The sequence below is a fragment of the Trachypithecus francoisi genome, unplaced genomic scaffold, assembly GCF_009764315.1.
Source record: "Trachypithecus francoisi isolate TF-2019V2 unplaced genomic scaffold, Tfra_2.0 Lachesis_group1, whole genome shotgun sequence".
Lineage (NCBI taxonomy): Eukaryota > Metazoa > Chordata > Mammalia > Primates > Cercopithecidae > Trachypithecus > Trachypithecus francoisi.
The window spans coordinates 118,885,599-118,906,201 of record NW_022681454.1 but is presented as its reverse complement, the minus strand read 5'-3'; the positions used below and the strand labels follow the sequence as shown (position 1 = coordinate 118,906,201).

The following is a 20,603-nucleotide window of genomic DNA, read 5'->3' as shown; positions in this document are numbered from 1 at the left end:
AGAATGCCTGGTTGGTTTACTTCCCAAAACTACTCAATGATGTAGTTTTTCATGAATACGGTTTGTTACCTATAACTAGAAATAGCCCTTCCTTCTCGAAGTCTGAAAACATTGCTATATCTAAACATCTTTTAATTTTACAAATGGAGACTTAATGGTTTATTTTTTAAGTTCTAAATTGTATGTAGAAATAAAAGACACTCACAGGCATTCATCACTAAATCCCCACGAATTTCTGGTTTCCAGTCATCCCATGATGTCTCAAATCCATCAGCAAAACGGATACAAAAGTTTTTGAAATGCCCTTTGCTAACCAGAGACTCTGAAGAGCACGCAGTGATGAGAGTACTTTCAATGGTTAATACCAAAGCAGAGCCAGTGTCAAGGTCTCCAGTATGATTAGACTGCAAAATACATTAAAGAAGAAATAAGAAAAAGGTGACAATTTTTTAAACTTAGAAATCCTCACAAGATTCATAGGAATAGAAATCTAGAAAGGGTCAAGACTAGATATGTTCATTAAAGAGCAGCTTAGAAAGATGCCTTTTAAAAATTAAATTGCTCAAGTGAAATGTATTTGCCATGTGCATTTTTTTTCTTACTTAACATACAAAGGGCTATCTGTATTTCTATCTCAAGCCCCTCTTTTAGTTGTGGGGAGACGCTCTCACAATGCCACCCACCTGTGGTGTTTATGGCCTTCCTAGGCCCAGCCCATCATGCTATTAAAAAACTACATTTCAGTTCCTGAAACACAAACATACCAATGCGGCCCATCCGCAACCCAAAGTTTTTCTTAAAACTCTCTTACCAAACAAAATCCTAAAAGATAAATTAATTCAACAACTGGTTACAAGTTATTAAGGTAAATTATAATAGTAAAATATAGATCTCTGTATTCTACTGCTGATAACTGTTACTTCTTGGCCTGACAGGTGTTCATAGCCCTTTCGCTCTCTCATACACACATGTGCATGCAGTTACATATTCCTGAGAATTGGTCCTAAGTTGCAAAGAGAAAATTCCTGCTTTAGGTACACACTGCTTTGAAGTTTCATTACCATTAAATATTATAGTATAAAAGCATTTTGGAATTCCTTACTCTATTGTAGGTAAGTTTATTAAACAGTATTCTTAAATGTCCTTTAATTTCCATCTTATAAACCAGTCCATACCAATGACTTCCTTGCTAAAAAAGAAAACAATAAAATGACTCTGAAACTAAGCTTCTATTTATGAAGATAAAAATTAAAGAGTTATCTGGTGGGTATCAATCTTATCACTATTCTGAAGCATATAAGAGTGCTGCAGAGAAAAGTCCCATGAGATTCAGATTTAATACATTGAGATGAATAATGGTTGAAGGAATTCAATCTTACTTGCTACCTACTAAACAGTTTATAAACCATTATACTGAAAAATGTATTGTTATACTCTAAATACTTAGAAATGGTTATGTAGAAATGCCTGGCTCTTAATCCTGGAATATGACTTGACTTTTTGTACCTGTGCAGTATTTGTGATAGGTAGGCAAATTCCCAGATCATTGACAGTGAGCTGGAGGAAAAGAGTCCCAAAGGCCTGGGCTGATGTTTGCTGGATACCAGGTAGCATATCTACTACTTCCTTTGTAGCCATATGAATATCCTTATGTAAAGCCATTCGTTGTTCATTCCAGTTGTCGTAGGCAGCCTTATAATTCAGCCAAAACAGCACAGCTTTTGATAATTAAGGCAGGGCCGAAAGAAAATTAAAACCAACACTGTAAATCTATATGTTAAGTAAAGCTCAAAAGCTGCAAAATCCTGTTGCTTAATAAAAATTACACCCAGAAAACTGTAGCATTAGAATTAGGAAAGATCTAAGAGGACATATAGTCACCATTTTTTAAATAACAAATGAAAAAATAAAACAGAAAGCAGGCAACCACATAATGGCACAAGGAAGAAGAAAATCCAGGTCTGTTCATTCACTCTAACTTATTTGTGAAATGCCTATTATATGTTAGGTACTGGGATGGAATAACAAATGAAAACAGACATGGTACTTAACTTCATCTGTAGAGCTGTTACTTCTTTTAAAATTCTTTAAGGTACATAATGCTAGGAACATACCATTAAAAGGATCTGATTTACAGAGAAAAGTCAAAGATGTTTGAGTTTGTTAAACAGAAACAAACCTTAAGGCAAACCTTCATTTCACAGCAGTGTATAGATGGAGGGGCCTCTAAAAAGGACATAAAGATGGAAAAGCCAGAGAAATAGGAGGAAAAGCAAATGCAGGTTGAGCATCCCTAATCTGAAATCCAAAATCCCAAAACTTTCTGAATGTTGATATGATGCCACAAGTGGAAAATTCCACATCTGAACTCATGTGAGACTGCAGCCAAAATGCCGTTAAAACTTTGTTTCATGCACAAAATTATTTAAAATACTTTATAAAATTATCTTCACGCTATGTGTATAAGGTGTATATGAAACGTACATGGATTTCATGTTTAAACTTGGGTCCCAGCCCCAAGATATCTCATTATGTATACATAAATACACCAAAGCTGAAAAAATCCAGAATCTGAAACACTTCCTGTCCCAATTATTTTGGAGAACCAGTACTCAACCTGTTTTGTGTCAAGGACACCAAAAGTACAAAATACTTTAAGGAGCTGATAAAAGCTGATGAGAGGTCAGTAAAATGAGAACTGAAAAACATATATATGGGATTCAGCAAAACAAAATGTTATCTCTAATCTCCAAAATGGCAATTTTCTAACGGGATTCTGTTACTAGCCTATGTCCATCACTGATGGAGATCTTAAATGGCTTCTTAAACGGCTCCTCATTACTTCTAAAATACAGTTCAAATATATTTGCCCAATCCACATTAATTAGACCTTTTCTACCTGTTGAGCCTTCTTTGCCATTATTTTCTTCTATGAACCTACTGCTATATTTTCTTAGACTTATGTGTTTAAACACATTCATTCATATTCTGTCTCATTCAGTGTTTATTTGGTTCTGATTGTATGCCAGGGACTATTCTAGGCCCTGGGATATAAAAGTAAATTTCATTTCCTTATCTCCCTGGTGAACTCCTAATTAAAAGTCAAATCAATAATTAGTTTCTCCTCTAAGAAGTGTAGGCAAAGGTAGAGAATTCCTCAGAACCAAGAACACATCTCTAACTCCACTGTGTAGTCTACTTTGTTTTCTTTTCCACTGGACTGACAGGTCCTTGAGAGCAGGGATACTGTTATTTTTGTAATCCACTTCTAGACAGTATATGATAAATGTTTATAGAATATAAAAATAAACACAGTGCCAAAACACAAATGGGTGCATTAATTATCAAAACAAAAAAATTCAGCATTACAATTATATGATCTGAATCAGACACTCCTATGTATCCATGCAGAAGGCAAAATAACTTTAAAATGCTAAATAACTTTTAAAACTGAAGGGAAAAAGCAAGAATTTTTTTTTTTTTTTTTTTGGATACGCACATTTCAGATTTAGGAACCATTTCGCTGTCAAGCATTTACACCAGTAAACTACAAGATTTTTATCTAGCATTAACAAAACATGCCTAGATCCCAGAGGATAGTAGTCATTGACTTTATCTTACCTCTATCAAAGGCCACAGGCTGTGCATAAACAATTGGTCTATTCAAAGTAATAAGCACAGCTTCCCTATCTGAAGAACCACTGATTTCTTCTCGGAGGGCATTTCTTAGTCCAATTCTGGTTTTAAAATAGGCAACCTGATGAAAATCAGAACCAGCTTCTTCATAAACCTAAAATAAAATTTAAAGCTCAATAAAATAAAATAATGGGAAAAGTTTTAATACAAAACTAAACACTATTAATGGAATTATTCACCAAAAAAACTATATTACATTTTTCTCAGTTTCAGCTGTTAATGTATATTCCTTATACTCAGTACCATAAACACTTGAAATTAATATAAAAAAAGCCATGCAAGAGGTAAATATGAAGTCATAGATAAATTTTATATCAAAGTTAGGATGAGGTCCATATTCTAAATGGCAGTGTATTAAATATTTTAAAATAATTAGAACCTCTAAAAATGTTTCCATTTGAAAAAATTACTTTTAGTAGAGATGACAAGAAATTTTTGTTCATGTTTTCCTCACATCTTTAATGCAGCAATTCAGTTTTGAAACTGTGACTGGCATTTTTCTATTCGGTTCTTCAAAGAGTAAAAAAGACTAAAATCTACATAATAATTTTTGGCAAAATAAAAACAAAAAAAATCTCCAATAAGCTGTGATCATTCATTTTTATACAACAGAGAATCTAACTGCATTTTTTAACTTTATTTAACATTACTATATGCAGAACTTCCTAATATTCCACAGGAAAGGTGTACGCTTAACATTTTAAGAACTGATTAAAATTAAAAAAAGATACAAGCAAATGCTCATGAAGATACTGGATTTTTATGTGAGCGCATCTGCACTAAATCATCGCAACACACACACACGATATTCAACAAAAGGCCAAGGTAAATGAGTTTCATTGAATTTATAATCAGAAACTTTAGGAACTTAAACTAAATATTTTTGTAAATATAATAATACATAAGTTAAAATAGTTAAAATTGATGTGCGAAATTTAAAAGCCATAGTGCTAACATCAACATATTCTGTACTCACCTGATGTTTGACAATTTGTCCTAATGCCAGATTTAAATCCACCTGGCATTTGCCAAATAGTTTCAGATAGCTGCTACTTCCTGGTGAAGCTTTGGTTTGAAGTCGGTTAGAAAGTTCCAATTCAATCAATCCAGTTTCAAATCTTACAGCTCTCATTGATGGAGTAGTGGCCGTTACTTGAATACCCTAGCAGATTATATGTTAGGAGGGAAAAAATGAATCTTAAATCAACAACATATGCCTACTCAAATGTAGTCTTTCAGTATATGATAAATAAAATAGTCATGTTTTAAACCATGGAGATAATGTGGGTTTGGTTCCAGACCATTGCAATAAAGTGGGTCACACAAATTTTTGTTTCCCAGTGCATATAAAAAGTTATACTATAGTCCATTAAATGTGTAATACCATTATGTCTAAAAAACATTGTATATACCTTAATTTAAAAAATACTTTGGCCAGGCATGGTGGCTTACGCCTGTAATCCCACCACTTTGGGAGGCTGAGGCAGGTGGATCACTTGAGGTCAGGAGTTTGAGGCCAGCTTGGCCAACATGGTGAAACCCTGTCTCTACTAAAAATACAAAATTAGCTGGGCATGGTGGTGCATGCCTGTAATCCCAGCTACTCAGTTGGCAGAGGCAGGGGAATAGCTTGAACCAGGGAGGAGGAGGTTGCAGTGAGCCGAGATCACACAACTGCACTCCAGCCTGGAGACAGAGCGAGACTCCGTCTCAAAAACAAAACAAAACTTTATTGCTAAAAAATGCCAACAATCATCTGAGCTTTTAGTGGGCTGTAGTCTTTTTGCTAGTGGAGGGTCTTGCCTTGATGTTGATGGCTGCTGACTGATCATGGTAGTGGTTGTTGAAGGCTGGGGTGACTGTGGCAGTTTCTTAAAATAAAATAACAATGAGGTTTGTGTAATTGATTGACTCTTCCTTTTATGAAAGACTTCTCTGTAGCATGTGATGCTGTTTGATAGCATTTTACCCACAGCAGAACCTCTTCCAAATTTACAGTCAGTCCTTTCCAAACCCTGCCCCTGCTTCATCAACTAAGTTTATGGAACATTCTAAATCCTCTGTCATTTCAACAGTGTTTACAGCATCTTCACCAGGAGTAGATTCTATCTGAAGATATAATTTCTTTGCTTATCCATAAGAAGTAACTCTTAACCCATTCAAGTTTTATCATGAGATTGCAGCAATTCAGTCTCATCTTCAGGCTCCATGTTTAATTCTAGTTTCCTTGATATTTCCACCCTAGCTGCATTTACTTCCTCCACTGAAGTCATCCATGAGAGTTGAACCAACTTGTTCCAAAGTCCTAGTAATGTTGACATTTTGACCTCTCATGAATCAAAATGTTCTCCTTCCAGAAGGTTTTCAATTTACTTAGCCCAGATCCATCTGAGGAATCACTATCTATGACAGCTGTAGCCTTACAAAATGTATTTCTTAAATCATACACTTGAAAGTTGAAATGACTCAATTCATGAGCTGCAGAAGAAATGTGTTAGGCATAAAAATGTTAATTTCCTTGTGAATTTTCACCAGAGCCTTTAGTGACCAGGTGCATTGTCAGCGGGCAGTAATATTTTAAAAGGATTCTTTGTTCTGAGCAGTAGACTCATAGTAGACTTAAAATATTCAGTGAACCATGTTGTAAAAAGATGTGCTGTCATCAAGACTTTGTTGTCCCATTGATAGAGCATAGGCAGAGATTTAGCATAATTCTTAAGGGCCCCAGGATTATCAGAATGGTAAATGAGCACTGGCTTCCACTTGAAGTCACCAGCTGCACTTGACCCTAACAAGAGTCAGCCTATCCTTTGAAGCCAGGCATTGATTTCTCTCTAGCTATGAAAGTCCTAGCTAGCATCTGTTTCCCACAGAAGGCTACATGGAAAAGTCCGTCGTTTTGTGTAACCACCTTCATCAATTATTCTAGCTTGATCCTCAGTTTGCACTTTTATGTTACGAAGACAGCTTCTTTCCTTAAACATTATAAACCAATCTCTGCTAGCTTCCAAGTTTTTCTTTGCAGCTTCCTCACCTCTCCCAGCCTTCACAGAATTGAAGAAAATTAGGGCGTTGCTCTGGATTAGGCTTTAACTTAGGGGAACGTTGTGGCTGGTCTATCCACACCATTCGAACTTTCTCCATATCTTCAATGAGGCTGTTTGGCTTTCTTATCATTCCTGTGTTCATTGGAGTAGCACTTTTAATTTCGTTTAAGAACTTCACCTTTGCATTCACAACTTGGCTAACTGGTGCAAAAGACCTAGCTTTCAACCTTTCTTGGCTTTTGACATACCTTCCTCACCAGGCTTAATCATTTCTAGCTTTTGATTGAAAGTGAGAGATGTGCAACGACATTTAACGATTCAGTATGCTATTCTACATTGGTGCAGTTCCTGGTGCCCCCTAAACAATTACCGTAGCAACATCAAAGATTTCTGATCACAGATCATTATAACAGACATGTAATACTAATGAAAAAGTTTGAAATATTGTGAGAATTAGTAAAATATGACACACAGAAAGCGAATATATGCTATTGGAAAAATGGCACCTTCGGTTCGTGAAAAAAACCTCAACCTGTGAAATACAATAAAGTGAAGTGCAATAAAACAAGGTATGCCTATACAGGATATGTCTAATGAACTGATAAAACTGGCAACATTAATTTCTCATGTTAGTCGCAATTTTTAACCCATTATGTTTCATTTTGATATTTTGTATTTAAAATTTAGTGTACAATGGATTGAATACATTAAATGCAATTAAATAACTTTTATGAACACCAGTATCTTAAACATTGGAAATATTAAGTTTTCTATTAAAATAATATAGTCTTTGTTTTGTTTTGTTTTTTAAGACAGGTCTCACTCTGTTGCCCAGGCTGGAGTGCAGTGGCACAATCAGAGCTCACTGTAGCCTTGAACTTCCAGACTGAAGCAATCCTCCTGCCTTAGCCTCCAAAGTAACTGAGACTACAGGTGTATGCCACCCACCTGGCTAATTTTTTTGTTTTTTCAAATTTTTTGTAGAGACAAAGTCTCACTATGTTGCCAAGGCTGGTCTCGAACTCCTGGGCTCAAGCAATCCTCCTGCCTCAGCCTTCTAAAAGTAATATAGTTAACTGGAAAAGTGAATAAAATATTTCTTGCAGAGTAAATTATAACAGCAGTACTTGAAGAAAAACAAAATGTTTGTCAGAAGGGAGTGGTTGAATAAATTGTTACAACTGTACAATATATAATACAGATGTTCAAGAAGATAAAACTAATCTAAATAAACTAATATGGAAAGGTATCCAATGTATAAATATATGCATATATAAGAATACTAACAGGAAAAAAGGCCTAAAGAATATTAAAATAATACTGTTAAAGCTTTTTTTCTGAGTGGATGGAGTTATAGATCATTTTTATTTTCTGTTTGGTAATTTATGTAAGATAGAAATTTTCTATAACAAGCATATATTAATTGATTAGAAAAGTTTTTATAAAAGTATCATTATTATTTATGTTACCTTGAACTGCAAGTTTAGGGAATAGAGGAGGATTTTAGGCTTATCTCCATCTGCTGTTCCATCATGTTCATTCCAGAGAGGAATAGGCTGCTCCCCACCTAAAGGAAAGAAGGGTTTGGGACAATTTTTTTTTTTTAAGGAAAAAAATAACTACTTTGTGCATTTAAAAAAAAATCGTCACAAAATATTTTCTTTTTCCTGACCACTGATAGAGAAATCTTTAGCTAAGTTACATTTAACTGAGGCAGATATATGAAAGATAGGGATAATTCTGCATATGTAGACATTTATTAATAACATTTTATATTCAATTAAAACATTGTATTATTGAACCAAAACATATGTTTATACATCTCAGAAAACACATTTGAGGGAAAAAAGTAAACTGGACTAATTTCTTCAACTAATAATGTGAATTCTGTTGCAGGGGCCCTGGTGATAAAGTTACTATTAAGAGAGCATTTTTATTTTATTTTTATTTTTTTTGCCTGGGCAATGTGGCATACACAAAATAATGTTCTAATATCTTAATATCTTACTTCTGTTTCCACTTCTCTTTCCACTGATTTCAAAACATTCTGCCTGCCTATCTTTCAAATATTCTGTCTTACAGTGATTAATCTTTTTGTACACATGTTGAGTTTATCATCATCCCAGGGAGTCTGTATAGGTGGGATGGAATTTTTTTTCCCCTATTAGGGACCGCAGATATTATCAAAATAACTAAGAACCAAACAGATAAAAAGCAGATTTTGTTTGTTTTGAAAAAGAAATTAATCTTTTTTGGGCTTTTGAAATTTAGGGGTCAAAATCTATTCAATTAGTACTATGATAAAAATATTTTTTAGTTTTCTACTAGAACAGAAAGTAGGAAGAAAATAGAGGCAGCAGGCAACAGAAGGCACATCCCAGACAAGACTGAGAAAAGGTAGACAAGGACATAATTTGGCCCCTCAAAAAGACCTTTGTACATAAAGATGAATACACCAGAAAGAGAATGAAACAATGACATGAATGAAGAGATGGGAAGTAAAGTATTAAGGATTTGTGGATCAGTTATACCAGAACATATTAATTAACATATATTTGGGCCAGGCACAGTGGTTCATGCCTTAATCCCAGCACTTTGGGTGGCTAAGATGGGTGAATGACCTGAGGTCAGGAGTTCAGGACTAACCTGGCCAACATGGAGAAACCCGATCTCTACTAAAAATACAAAAAATTAGCTGGGTGCGGTGGTGGGCACCTGTAATCCCAGCTACTCAAGAGGCTGTGGCAGGACAATCACTTGAACCCAGGAGGCAGAGGTTGCACTGAGCCGAGATGGTGCCACTACATTCCAGCCTGGACGACAGAGACTGACTCAAAAACAAAACAAAACAAAAAACCATGTATTTGTATTTTGGAAGAATAAACTATATGTGTCTTTGTAAACTATATGTGTCTTTGTACACTTAGTGCCTACCTGTAGGCTTGTACCTTTCCTCCCTGAGCTATCCTTCTCTAAAATATATAGCGCACAGATTACATTTTCTTTTCTCCAACTTAATTAAGTACTTCTCTCTGCCTCCTAACTCAAGTCTACAATCATCCCTTACCTAAGCTTCATCACTGATGACCCTACCTACAGCCATATACATACATACATATATGTATGTGTGTACTGTGTGTATATAATATCACCCACCTCCCAACCCAGCTATCAAGTGCCTCTTCCCATCCCTGTTGTCTCTATCTTCCATCTACTACCAGGAAAGCTTCTGCTGTCTTACATTATGCTTTTCATTTCCCTGATTCTCTAACTTCATTTGCATATGGCTTTTTGTTGCCATTATTATTTTGAAATCTCAAATTCATTCATTCCTTTGATCCAGTAGTAGATGGTGTTTAGCTTACTTTTCAATGCTATTTCCAAAACATTAAACTACTACTCTCACTGCTTTTATCATTTGAATTCTAAACCACAGCCCTCTTACACATCACTGTTCCTTGAGCTCACTTTCTTTAAATGACTTTATCCCCTCACTTACGTTCTGTTCTTATTCATTTTTTACTCCTAGGTAGATATGTGTAAATTCTAATACCTAATATTTGCTTACTGAGTGCATATATGTATCAATTCTAATACCTAATATTTGAGTGCTTACTAAGTGCCAAGTGCTATTCTAAGTTCTTTATCACATTTTGTTTATTCAAACTCTTTCTGATACACCCTTATCAGCATTTGGTCCTTCCTTCCTCCATGATGTTTGCCAAAAAACACACATTTCTGTTATATTAATTTATCTAGACAGCAATTTCCCTAATTAAAGAATTCTTAAGGCGAAGGGCCATATATATGCAGATCCTAGCAAGCAGTACCTTAGCTAACCCTCAGTGTTTTCCTGAATGCAATGATTAAGCACTATGTTGCTTGGTGATCCAACTCTTCATCTTCTGTCATTTCTCCAACATACTCCTCACAACAATTACTGTGAGTCTTTATAATTTTCCTCATACTCCAATTCTTGTCTCATTCTCAGTAAATAAATGTGTCTTTCAGTCCCAGTTTCTTGCTATTTTCTTTCATCAAGCTGTCCCTCTCTTTTGAAAGGCACTCAATCATCAAAAAGCATCAGGTCAAATCATTTCTATGCCTCAATACATCCTCTATTTGTACTACTTAACTTCTTCATTCATCAAAAGTTCACTGAAATGTTTTTATTATTATATATTCAAATACCTAATGTTCTAAACAGAAGTATAAATTCAATAAGTCTGGTAATTTTTACCCACATATCCTTGTAATTTGCCCATCACCTAATTTGGGGGTCATATGTTTTTAAAGTTCTGAATAAGTAACTATGGAAGGGATTATAGGATCTTCATGTTTTTCAAGATACAGTTGCAATTTCTACTCTGAAATACAGAATGAGTTATGTTATAGAGAGGAAAATATTACATGAAATAATGTCTACATTTTGAGGATTTCTTAGAATACTGCCACTAAAAATTGTTTATGACTCTATGTATATCTTGGCACTTTCTTACAGGATGGGTGAGATTAAGCTAGGAGAGTTCTTAGTTTCTCTTGGCTCTATAGGCAAGACCATGGTTCAGGTTATTTAGGAATCATCATGAGATACAACAAACAACACAATAGGTGAGCAAATAAAAACTATGTGATTCTAATTTTTAAAGTTAGCTGTCTTATCTGTTTGTTCAATTAAATAATAAAAAATATTTTCTCTAAGTAATAAGAATCAAAACAAAGATCAGATGGCTGTAGATGTGTGGTATTATTTCTGAGGATTCTGTTCTGTTCCATTGGTCTATATCTCTGTTTTGGTACCAGCACCATGCTGTTTTGGTTACTGTAGCCTTGTAGTATAGTTTGAAGTCAGGTAGCGTGACGCCTCCAGCTTTGTCCTTTTGACTTAGGATTGTCTTGGCAATGCGGACTCTTTTTTGGTTCCATATGAACTTTAAAGCAGTTTTTTCCAATTCTGTGAAGAAAGTCATTGGTAGCTTGATGGGGATGGCATTGAATCTCTAAATAACCTTGGGCAGTACGGCCATTTTCACGATATTGATTCTTCCTATCCATGAGCATGGTATGTTCTTCCATTTGTTTGTGTCCTCTTTGATTTCACTGAGCAGTGGTTTGTAGTTCTCCTTGAAGAGGTCCTTTACATCCCGTGTAAGTTGGATTCCTAGGTATTTTATTCTCTTTATTCTCTCTGCTTGTCTGTTACTGGTGTATAAGAATGCTTGTGATTTTTGCACATTAATTTTGTATCCTGAGACTTTGCTGAAGTTGCTTATCAGCTTCAGGAGTTTTTGGGCTGAGACGATGGGGTTTTCTAAATATACAATCATGTCATCTGCAAACAGGGACAATTTGACTTCTTCTTTTCCTAACTGAATACCCTTGATTTCCTTCTCTTGCCTGACTGCCCTAGCCAGAACTTCCAACACTATGTTGAATAGGAGCGGTGAGAGAGGGCATCCCTGTCTTGTGCCAGTTTTCAAAGGAATTTTTCCAGTTTTTGCCCATTCAGTATGATATTGGCTGTGGGTTTGTCATAAATAGCTCTTATTATTTTGAGGTACGTTCCATCAATACCAAATTTATTGAGCGTTTTTAGCATGAAGGGCTGTTGAATTTTGTCAAAAGCCTTTTCTGCATCTATTGAGATAATCATGTGGTTCTTGTCTTTGGTTCTGGTTATATGCTGGATTACGTTTATTGATTTGCGAATGTTGAACCAGCCTTGCATCCCAGGGATGAAGCCCACTTGATCATGGTGGATAAGCTTTTTGATGTGCTGCTGAATCCGGTTTGCCAGTATTTTATTGAGGATTTTTGCATCGATGTTCATCAGGGATATTGGTCTAAAATTCTCTTTTTTTGTTGTGTCTCTGCCAGGCTTTGGTATCAGGATGATGTTGGCCTCATTAAATGAATTAGGGAGGATTCCCTCTTTTTCTATTGATTGGAATAGTTTCAGAAGGAATGGTACCAGCTCCTCCTTGTACCTCTGGGAGAATTCAGCTGTGAATCCATCTGGTCCTGGACTTTTTTTGGTTGGTAGGCTATTAATTATTGCCTCAATTTCAGAGCCTGCTATTGGTCTGTTTAGGGATTCAACTTCTTCCTGGTTTAGTCTTGGGAGAGTGCAAGTGTCCAGGAAATTATCCATTTCTTCTAGATTTTCTAGTTTATTTGCGTAGAGGTGTTTATAGTATTCTCTGATGGTAGTTTGTATTTCTGTGGGGTGTCTGGTGATATCCCCTTTATCATTTTTTATTGTGTCTATTTGATTCCTCTCTCTTTTCTTCATTAGTCTTGCTAGCGGTCTGTCAATTTTGTTGATCTTTTCAAAAAATCAACTCCTGGATTCATTGACTTTTTGGAGGGTTTTTTGTGTCTCTATCTCCTTCAGTTCTGCTCTGATCTTAGTTATTTCTTGCCTTCTGCTAGCTTTTGAATGTGTTTGCTCTTGCTTCTCTAGTTCTTTTAATTGTGATGTTAGAGTGTCAATTTGAGATCTTTCCTGCTTTCTCTTGTGGGCATTTAGTGCTATAAATTTCTCTCTACACACTGCTTTAAATGTGTCCCAGAGATTCTGGTATGTTGTATCTTTGTTCTCACTGGTTTCAAAGAACATCTTTATTTCTGCTTTCATTTTGTTATGTACCCAGTAGTCATTCAGGAGCAGGTTGTTCCGTTTCCATGTAGTTGAGCGGTTTGGATTGAGTTTCTTAGTCCTGAGTTCTAGTTTGATTGCACTGTGGTCTGAGAGACAGTTTGTTATAATTTCTGTTCTTGTACATTTGCTGAGGAGTGCTTTACTTCCAATTATGTGGTCAATTTTGGAATAAGTGCGATGTGGTGCTGAGAAGAATGTATATTCTGTTGATTTGGGGTGGAGAGTTCTATAGGTCCGCTTGGTGCAGAGATGAGTTCAATTCCTGGATATCCTTGTTAACTTTCTGTCTCATTGATCTGTCTAATGTTGACAGTGGAGTGTTGAAGTCTCCCATTATTATTGTATGGGAGTCTACGTCTCTTTGTAAGTCTCTAAGGACTTACTTTATGAATCTGGGTGCTCCTGTATTGGGTGCATATATATTTAGGAGAATTAGCTCTTCCTGTTGAATTGATCCCTTTACCATTATGTAATGGCCTTCTTTGTCTCTTATGATCTTTGATGGTTTAAAGTCTGTTTTATCAGAGACTAGGATTGCAACCCCTGCTTTTTTTTGTTCTCCATTTGCTTGGTAGATCTTCCTCCATCCCTTTATTTTGAGCCTATGTATGTCTCTGCATGTGAGATGGGTCTCCTGAATACAGCAGACTGATGGGTCTTGACTCTTTATCCAGTTTGCCAGTCTGTGTCTTTTAATTGGAGCATTTAGTCCATTTACATTTAAGGTTAATATTGTTATGTGTGAACTTGATCCTGCCATTATGATATTAACTGGTTATTTTGCTCGTTAGTTGATGCAGTTTCTTCCTAGCCTCGATGGTCTTTACATTTTGGCATGTTTTTGCAATGGCTGGTACCGATTGTTCCTTTCCATGTTTAGGGCTTCCTTCAGGGTCTCTTGTAAGGCAGGCCTGGTGGTGACAAAATCTCTAAGCATTTGCTTATCTGTAAAGGATTTTATTTCTCCTTCACTGATGAAACTTAGTTTGGCTGGATATGAAATTCTGGGTTTAAAATTCTTTTCTTTAAGAATGTTGAATACTGGCCCCCACTCTCTTCTGGCTTGTAGAGTTTCTGCCGAGAGATCTGCTGTTAGTCTGATGGGCTTCCCTTTGTGGGTCACCCGACCTTTCTCTCTGGCTGCCCTTAAGATTCTTTCCTTCATTTCAACTTTGGTGAATCTGGCAATTATGTGTCTTGGAGTTGCTCTTCTGGAGGAGTATCTTTGTGGCGTTCTCTGTATTTCCTGAATTTGAATGTTGGCCTGCCCTACTAGGTTGGGGAAGTTCTCCTGCATGATATCCTGAAGAATGTTTTCCAACTTGGTTCCATTTTCCCCCTCACTTTCAGGCACCCCAATCAGACGTAGATTTGGTCTTTTTACATAATCCCATACTTCTTGCAGGCTTTGTTCATTTCTTTTTCTTCTTTTTTCTTTTGGTTTCTCTTCTCGCTTCGTTTCATTCATGTGATCCTCAGTCGCTGATACTCTTTCTTCCAGTTGATCAAGGCGGTTACTGAAGCTTGTGCATCTGTTATGTATTTCTCGTGTCATGGCTTTCATCTCTGTCATTTCGTTTATGACCTTCTCTGCATTAATTGTTCTAGCTGTCAATTCTTCCACTCTTTTTTCAAGATTTTTGGTTTCTTTGCGCTGGTACGTAATTCCTCCTTTAGCTCTGAGAAGTTTGATGGGCTGAAGCCTTCTTCTCTCATCTCGTCAAAGTCATTTTCTGACCAGCTTTGATCCGTTGCTGGTGATGAGCTGTGCTCCTTTGCAGGGGGAGATGCGCTCTTATTTTTTGAATTTCCAGCTTTTCTTCCCTGCTTTTTCCTCATCTTTGTGGTTTTATCTGCCTCTGGTCTTTGATGATGGTGATGTACTGATGGGGTTTTGGTATATGTGTCCTTCCTGTTTGATAGTTTTCCTTCTCACAGTCAGGACCCTCAGCTGTAGGTCTGTTGGAGATTGCTTGAGGTCCACTCCAGACCCTGTTTGCCTGGGTATCAGCAGCAGAGGTTGCAGAAAATAGAATATTGCTGAACAGCGAGTGTACCTGTCTGATTCTTACTTTGGAAGCTTCCTCTCAGGGGTGTACTCCACCCTGTGAGGTATGGAGTGTCAGACTGCCCCTAGTGGGGGATTTCTCCCAGTTAGGCTACTCAGGGGTCAGGGACCCACTTGAGCAGGCAGTATGTCCCTTCTCAGATCTCAGCCTCCGTGTGGGGAGAGCCACTGCTCTCTTCAAAGCTGTCAGACAGAGTCGGGTTTCTGCTGCTCTTTTTGTTGTTGTTGTTTAGCTGTGCCCTGTCCCCAGAGGTGGAGTCTACAGAGACAGGCAGGTTTCCTTGAGCTGCTGTGAGCTCCACCCAGTTTGAGCTTCCCCGTGGCTTTTTTTTTTTTTTTAATTTAAACTTTATTGGTTTTATACATTTCTTATAAAATCTTAGACTCATATCACATTGTTTAGATCCACATAAAGTCTATAAGCAAAAAGAGTTTAGCCTAGTTTTGAATTTCATATGTAAGGTCTCCTATTTTTCTTTTTTTTTTTTTTTTTTTTTTTTTATTATACTTTAAGTTCTAGGGTACATGTGCATGACGTTATATCATGTATAACTCCCCAATGCAATCCCTCCCTCCTCCCCCCTCCCCATGATAGGCCCCAGTGTGTGATGTTCCCCTTCCCGAGTCCAAGTGATCTCATTGTTCAGTTCCCACCTATGAGTGAGAACATGCGGTGTTTGGTTTTCTCTTCTTGTGATAGTTTGCTAAGAATGATGGTTTCCAGCTGCATCCATGTCCCTACAAAGGACGCAAACTCATCCTTTTTGATGGCTGCATAGTATTCCATGGTGTATATGTGCCACATTTTCTTAATCCAGTCTGTCACATATGGACATTTGGGTTGATTCCAAGTCTTTGCTATTGTGAATAGTGCCGCAATAAACATACGTGTGCATGTGTCTTTGTAGTAGAGTAATTTATAATCCTTTGGGTATATACCCAGTAGTGGGATGGCTGGGTCATATGGTACATCTAGTTCTAGATCCTTGAGGAATCGCCATACTGTTTTCCATAATGGTTGAACTAGTTTACAATCCCACCAACAGTGTAAAAGTGTTCCTATTTCTCCACATCCTCTCCAACACCTGTTGTTTCCTGACTTCTTAATGATTGCCATTCTAACTGGTGTGAGATGGTATCTCATTGTGGTTTTGATTTGCATTTCTCTGATGGCCAGTGATGATGAGCATTTTTTCATGTGTCTGTTGGCTGTATGGATGTCTTCTTTTGAGAAATGTCTGTTCATATCCTTTCCCCACTTTTTGATGGGGTTGTTTGCTTTTTTCTTGTATATTTGTTTGAGTTCTTGGTAGATTCTGGATATTAGCCCTTTGTCAGATGAGTAGGTTGCAAAAATTTTTTCCCATTCTGTAGGTTGCCTGTTCACTCTGATGGTAGTTTCTTTGGCTGTGATCTAATTAAGCTCTTTAGTTTAATTAGATCCCATGTGTCAATTTTTGCTTTTGCTGCCGTTGCTTTTGGTGTTTTAGACATGAAGTCCTTGCCCATGCCTATGTCCTGAATGGTACTACCTAGATTTTCTTCTAGGGTTTTTATGGTATTAGGTCTAACATTTAAGTCTCGAATCCATCTTGAATTAATTTTCGTATAAGGGGTAAGGAAAGGATCCAGTTTCAGCTTTCTACTTATGGCTAGCCAATTTTCCCAGCACCATTTATTAAATAGGGAATCCTTTCCCCATTTCTTGTTTTTCTCAGGTTTGTCAAAGATCAGATGGCTGTAGATGTGTGGTATTATTTCTGAGGACTCTGTTCTGTTCCATTGGTCTATATCTCTGTTGTGGTACCAGTACCATGCTGTTTTGGTTACTGTAGCCTTGTAGTATAGTATGAAGTCAGGTAGCGTGACGCCTCCAGCTTTGTCCTTTTGACTTAGGATTGTCTTGGCAATGCGGGCTCTTTTTTGGTTCCATATGAACTTTAAAGCCGTGGCTTTTTTTACCTACTTAAGCCTCAGCAATGGCGGGCGCCCCTTCCCCAGCCTCGCTGCTGCCTTGTGGTTAGATTGCAGACTGCTGTGCTAGCAATGAGGGAGGCTCCGTGGGTGTGGGACCCTCCCGGCCAGGTGTGGGATATATTCTCCTGGTGTGCCCGTTTGCTTAAAGCGCAGTATTGGGGTGGGAGTTACCCGATTTTCCAGGTGTTGTGTGTCTCAGTTCCCCTGGCTAGGAAAAGGGATTCCCTTCCCCCTTGCGCTTCCCAGGTGAGGCGATGCCTCGCCCTGTTTCAGCTCTCGCTGGTCGGGCTGCAGCAGCTGACCAGCACTGATTGTCCGGCACTCCCTAGTGAGATGACCCCAGTACCTCAGTTGATAACGCAGAAATCACCAGTCTTCTGTGTCGCTCGCGCTGGGAATTGGGAGACTGGAGCTGTTCCTCGGAAATATTTTTCTTTAAGGTTGTTGAATATTGGCCCCAAATGTTTTCTGGCTTGTAGGATTTCCGCTGAGAGGTCTGCTATTAGGCTGATGGGTTTTCCATTGTAAGTGACCTGGCCTTTCTCATTGGCTGCCCTTAAATTTTTTTCTTTCATTTCAGCCTTGGATAATCTGATGATTATGTGTCTTGGGTTGATCTTCTCGTGGAGTGTCTTACTGGGGTTTTCTCCATTTCCTGAATTCGAATGTTGGCCTGTCTTGCTCATTTGGGGAAGTCCCCCTGGGTGATATCCTGCAGTATGTTTTCTAACTTGGTTCCATTCTCCCCATCTCTTTCAGGTACCCCAATCAGTCATAGGTTTGGTCTTCTTATATAATCCCATAGTTCTCAGAAGTTTTGTTTGTTCCTTTTCTTTTTTCTCTATTCTTGTCTGCCTGTCTTATTTCAGAAAGTCAGTCTTCAAGCTCTGAGATTCTTCCCTCCACTTGGTCTATTGTGCTGTTGATACTTGTGACTGCATTGTGAAGTTCTCCTGTTGTGTTTTTCAGCTCCAATAGATCAGTTATCTTCCTCTCTAAACTGACTATTTTGGTTATCAGCTCCTCTATGTTTTGTCACGATTCTTAGCTTCTTTCCACTGGGTTAGTACATGTTCCTTTAGCTCAGCTAAGTTTATTATTACCCACCTTCTGAAGCCTACTTCTGTCAATTCAGCCATCTCAGCCTTAGCGCAGTCCTGTGTCCTTGCTGGAGAGGTGTTGCAGTCATCTGGGAGAAAACAGGCACTTTGGCTTTTTTAGTTTTCAGCATTTTTGGATTGATTTTTTTTTCTCATCTTTGTGGGCATATCTACCTTTAATCTTTGAGGTTGCTGACCTCTGAATGGGGTTGTTGTGGGGCTTTTTGGTTTATGTTCTTGTTTTCTGTTTATTTTTCTTTTAACAGTGGGGCCACTGTTCTGTAGGGCTGCTACAGTTTGCTGGGGGTCCCCTCCAGACTCTAGTGTTCTGAGTTCCTCCTGCACCAGGTTCCTCCTGCACCAGGTATCAGCGAAGCCTGCGAAACAGCAACGATGACAGCCTGCTCCTTCCTCTGGGGCCTCTGCCCCAGGTACTGACCTAATGCTGGACTGAACACTCCTACAGGAGGTGTCTGGAGACCCCTGTTGGGAGGTCTCATCCAGTTGGGCAGAACGGGATCAAGGACACGCTTAAAGAAGCAGTCGGGCTGCCCCTTGGCAGTGCAGGTGTGCTGCCATAGGGGGAAACCCCCCTCATCCAGACCACCAGGACTCTCCAGAGCCAACAGGCTGAAAAGGCTAAGTCAGCTGAACTGCAGAGACAGCAGCTGCCCCACCCCCCAGGGAGAGATCAGAGTTCTGTGAGTTCTTTATGTATAACCCTGGTTGCAGTTGCTGAAATTCCTGCAGGGAGGCCCTGCCCAGTGAGGAGGGATGGACTGGAGTCCCACTTAAAGAAACAGTCTGACCCTACAATCTGGCATAGTGGAGTCCCACTCTAAGAAGCAGTCTGGCCACAATCTGGCATAGCAGCTGTGCTGTCTTGTGGGGAACTCCTCCCAGTCTAGACTGCCCAGACTCCCTGGAGCAGGCAGGCTAGAACTGCTGACTTGAACTGCAGAGATGGCGGCTCTCCCTCCACCTGGGTCTGTCTCAGGCAGTCTCCAGCCTTCTGCTGCTGGCCGGGTGGAATTCCAAGCCAGTGGTTCTTAACTTGTGAGTTGCCTTGGGAGTGGGGTCTGTAAAATGGCACTGCTTGGCTCCCTGGATTCAGCCTCCTTCCTAGGGGGAATGCATGGATGGATTTCCTGCCTTGCTGGGAGTATGCAAAACTCCTGTGTCTCTGTGTGTGCCCTAGTGCTGCTTCACCGAGACTCCACATAGCTCTGTGCTTCAGACCCAAGGCCCTGGTGGCAGGACTCACGAGGGGAATCTCCTGATCCACAGGTTGCAAAGATCTGTGGGAGAAGCCTGGTTTCCCCGGGTGAGGTCACACAATCACATACAGCCTCCCTTGCCTGGGGGTGGGGGCTCCCTGGCTTTTTGCTGCTCCTGGGTGAGCCATCACCTCACCCTGCTTTACCTCACCCTCCATGGTGGAGCTGTCTGCCTAGTCCCTCCCAATGCAAGAAACTGAACACGTCAGTTAAAAGTGCTGAATTCACTCACCATTTTCATTCCTCTGTGTGAGAGTCCTGGATCACAGCTGCTTCTAATCGGCCATCTTGGCCCACCCTCCTACTTTTGTGTCAATCAAGTTTTATTTCATAGTATGGCATAAATATATAAGTTTAAGTGCATCATATCCAGTATACTTGAGTAAGCTATTAACTTGCTTAAGCTATTTTGAAATTATAGCTAGCCTCATATTTTTCTGAAAAGTATTAGCATGACTTAACAAAAACTATGTTTAAGAAGTGTTATTAAGGAGTTTATTTCCTAAGGGAGACTATACTAAGTAAAAAAATCAGGTTTTTTTTTTTGTTTTTTGGATTAGCCTTTGGGGTATTGGTTCCTTGAGGCTTCTTTCCTACCCTTCTTCAAGTTAGGTACCACAATTTTCCTGTGTTTCGGCACCTCTCCTGATACCCATGATTTACTGAAGTACCTTCTCAGAGGTACCAAGAGGTCCTCCATTAGTTCTTTTACATAACTTCAATGTGTCTCATTTGGATCTGTAGATTTCTATACAAGTTGGTTGGATAGGCTTATTG

The 20,603-nt window shown here is 38.5% G+C and overlaps 1 protein-coding gene across 7 annotated transcripts in view; it reads right to left on the bottom strand.

Annotated features, from left to right (window-relative positions):
• The window catches only part of KIAA1109 (KIAA1109 ortholog), a 234,877-nt gene that overhangs the window by 54,601 nt on the left and 159,673 nt on the right, over positions 1 to 20,603 (bottom strand). For all 7 annotated transcript variants that reach the window (XM_033215165.1, XM_033215170.1, XM_033215171.1 and 4 more), the window contains 5 exons: positions 8,213 to 8,310; positions 4,673 to 4,858; positions 3,622 to 3,790; positions 1,507 to 1,718; positions 206 to 404 (listed from right to left, as the gene is read on the bottom strand). In XM_033215165.1, the coding sequence (XP_033071056.1) occupies positions 206 to 404; positions 1,507 to 1,718; positions 3,622 to 3,790; positions 4,673 to 4,858; positions 8,213 to 8,310 (864 nt within the window). The remainder of the gene's footprint in view (positions 1 to 205; positions 405 to 1,506; positions 1,719 to 3,621; positions 3,791 to 4,672; positions 4,859 to 8,212; positions 8,311 to 20,603) is intronic.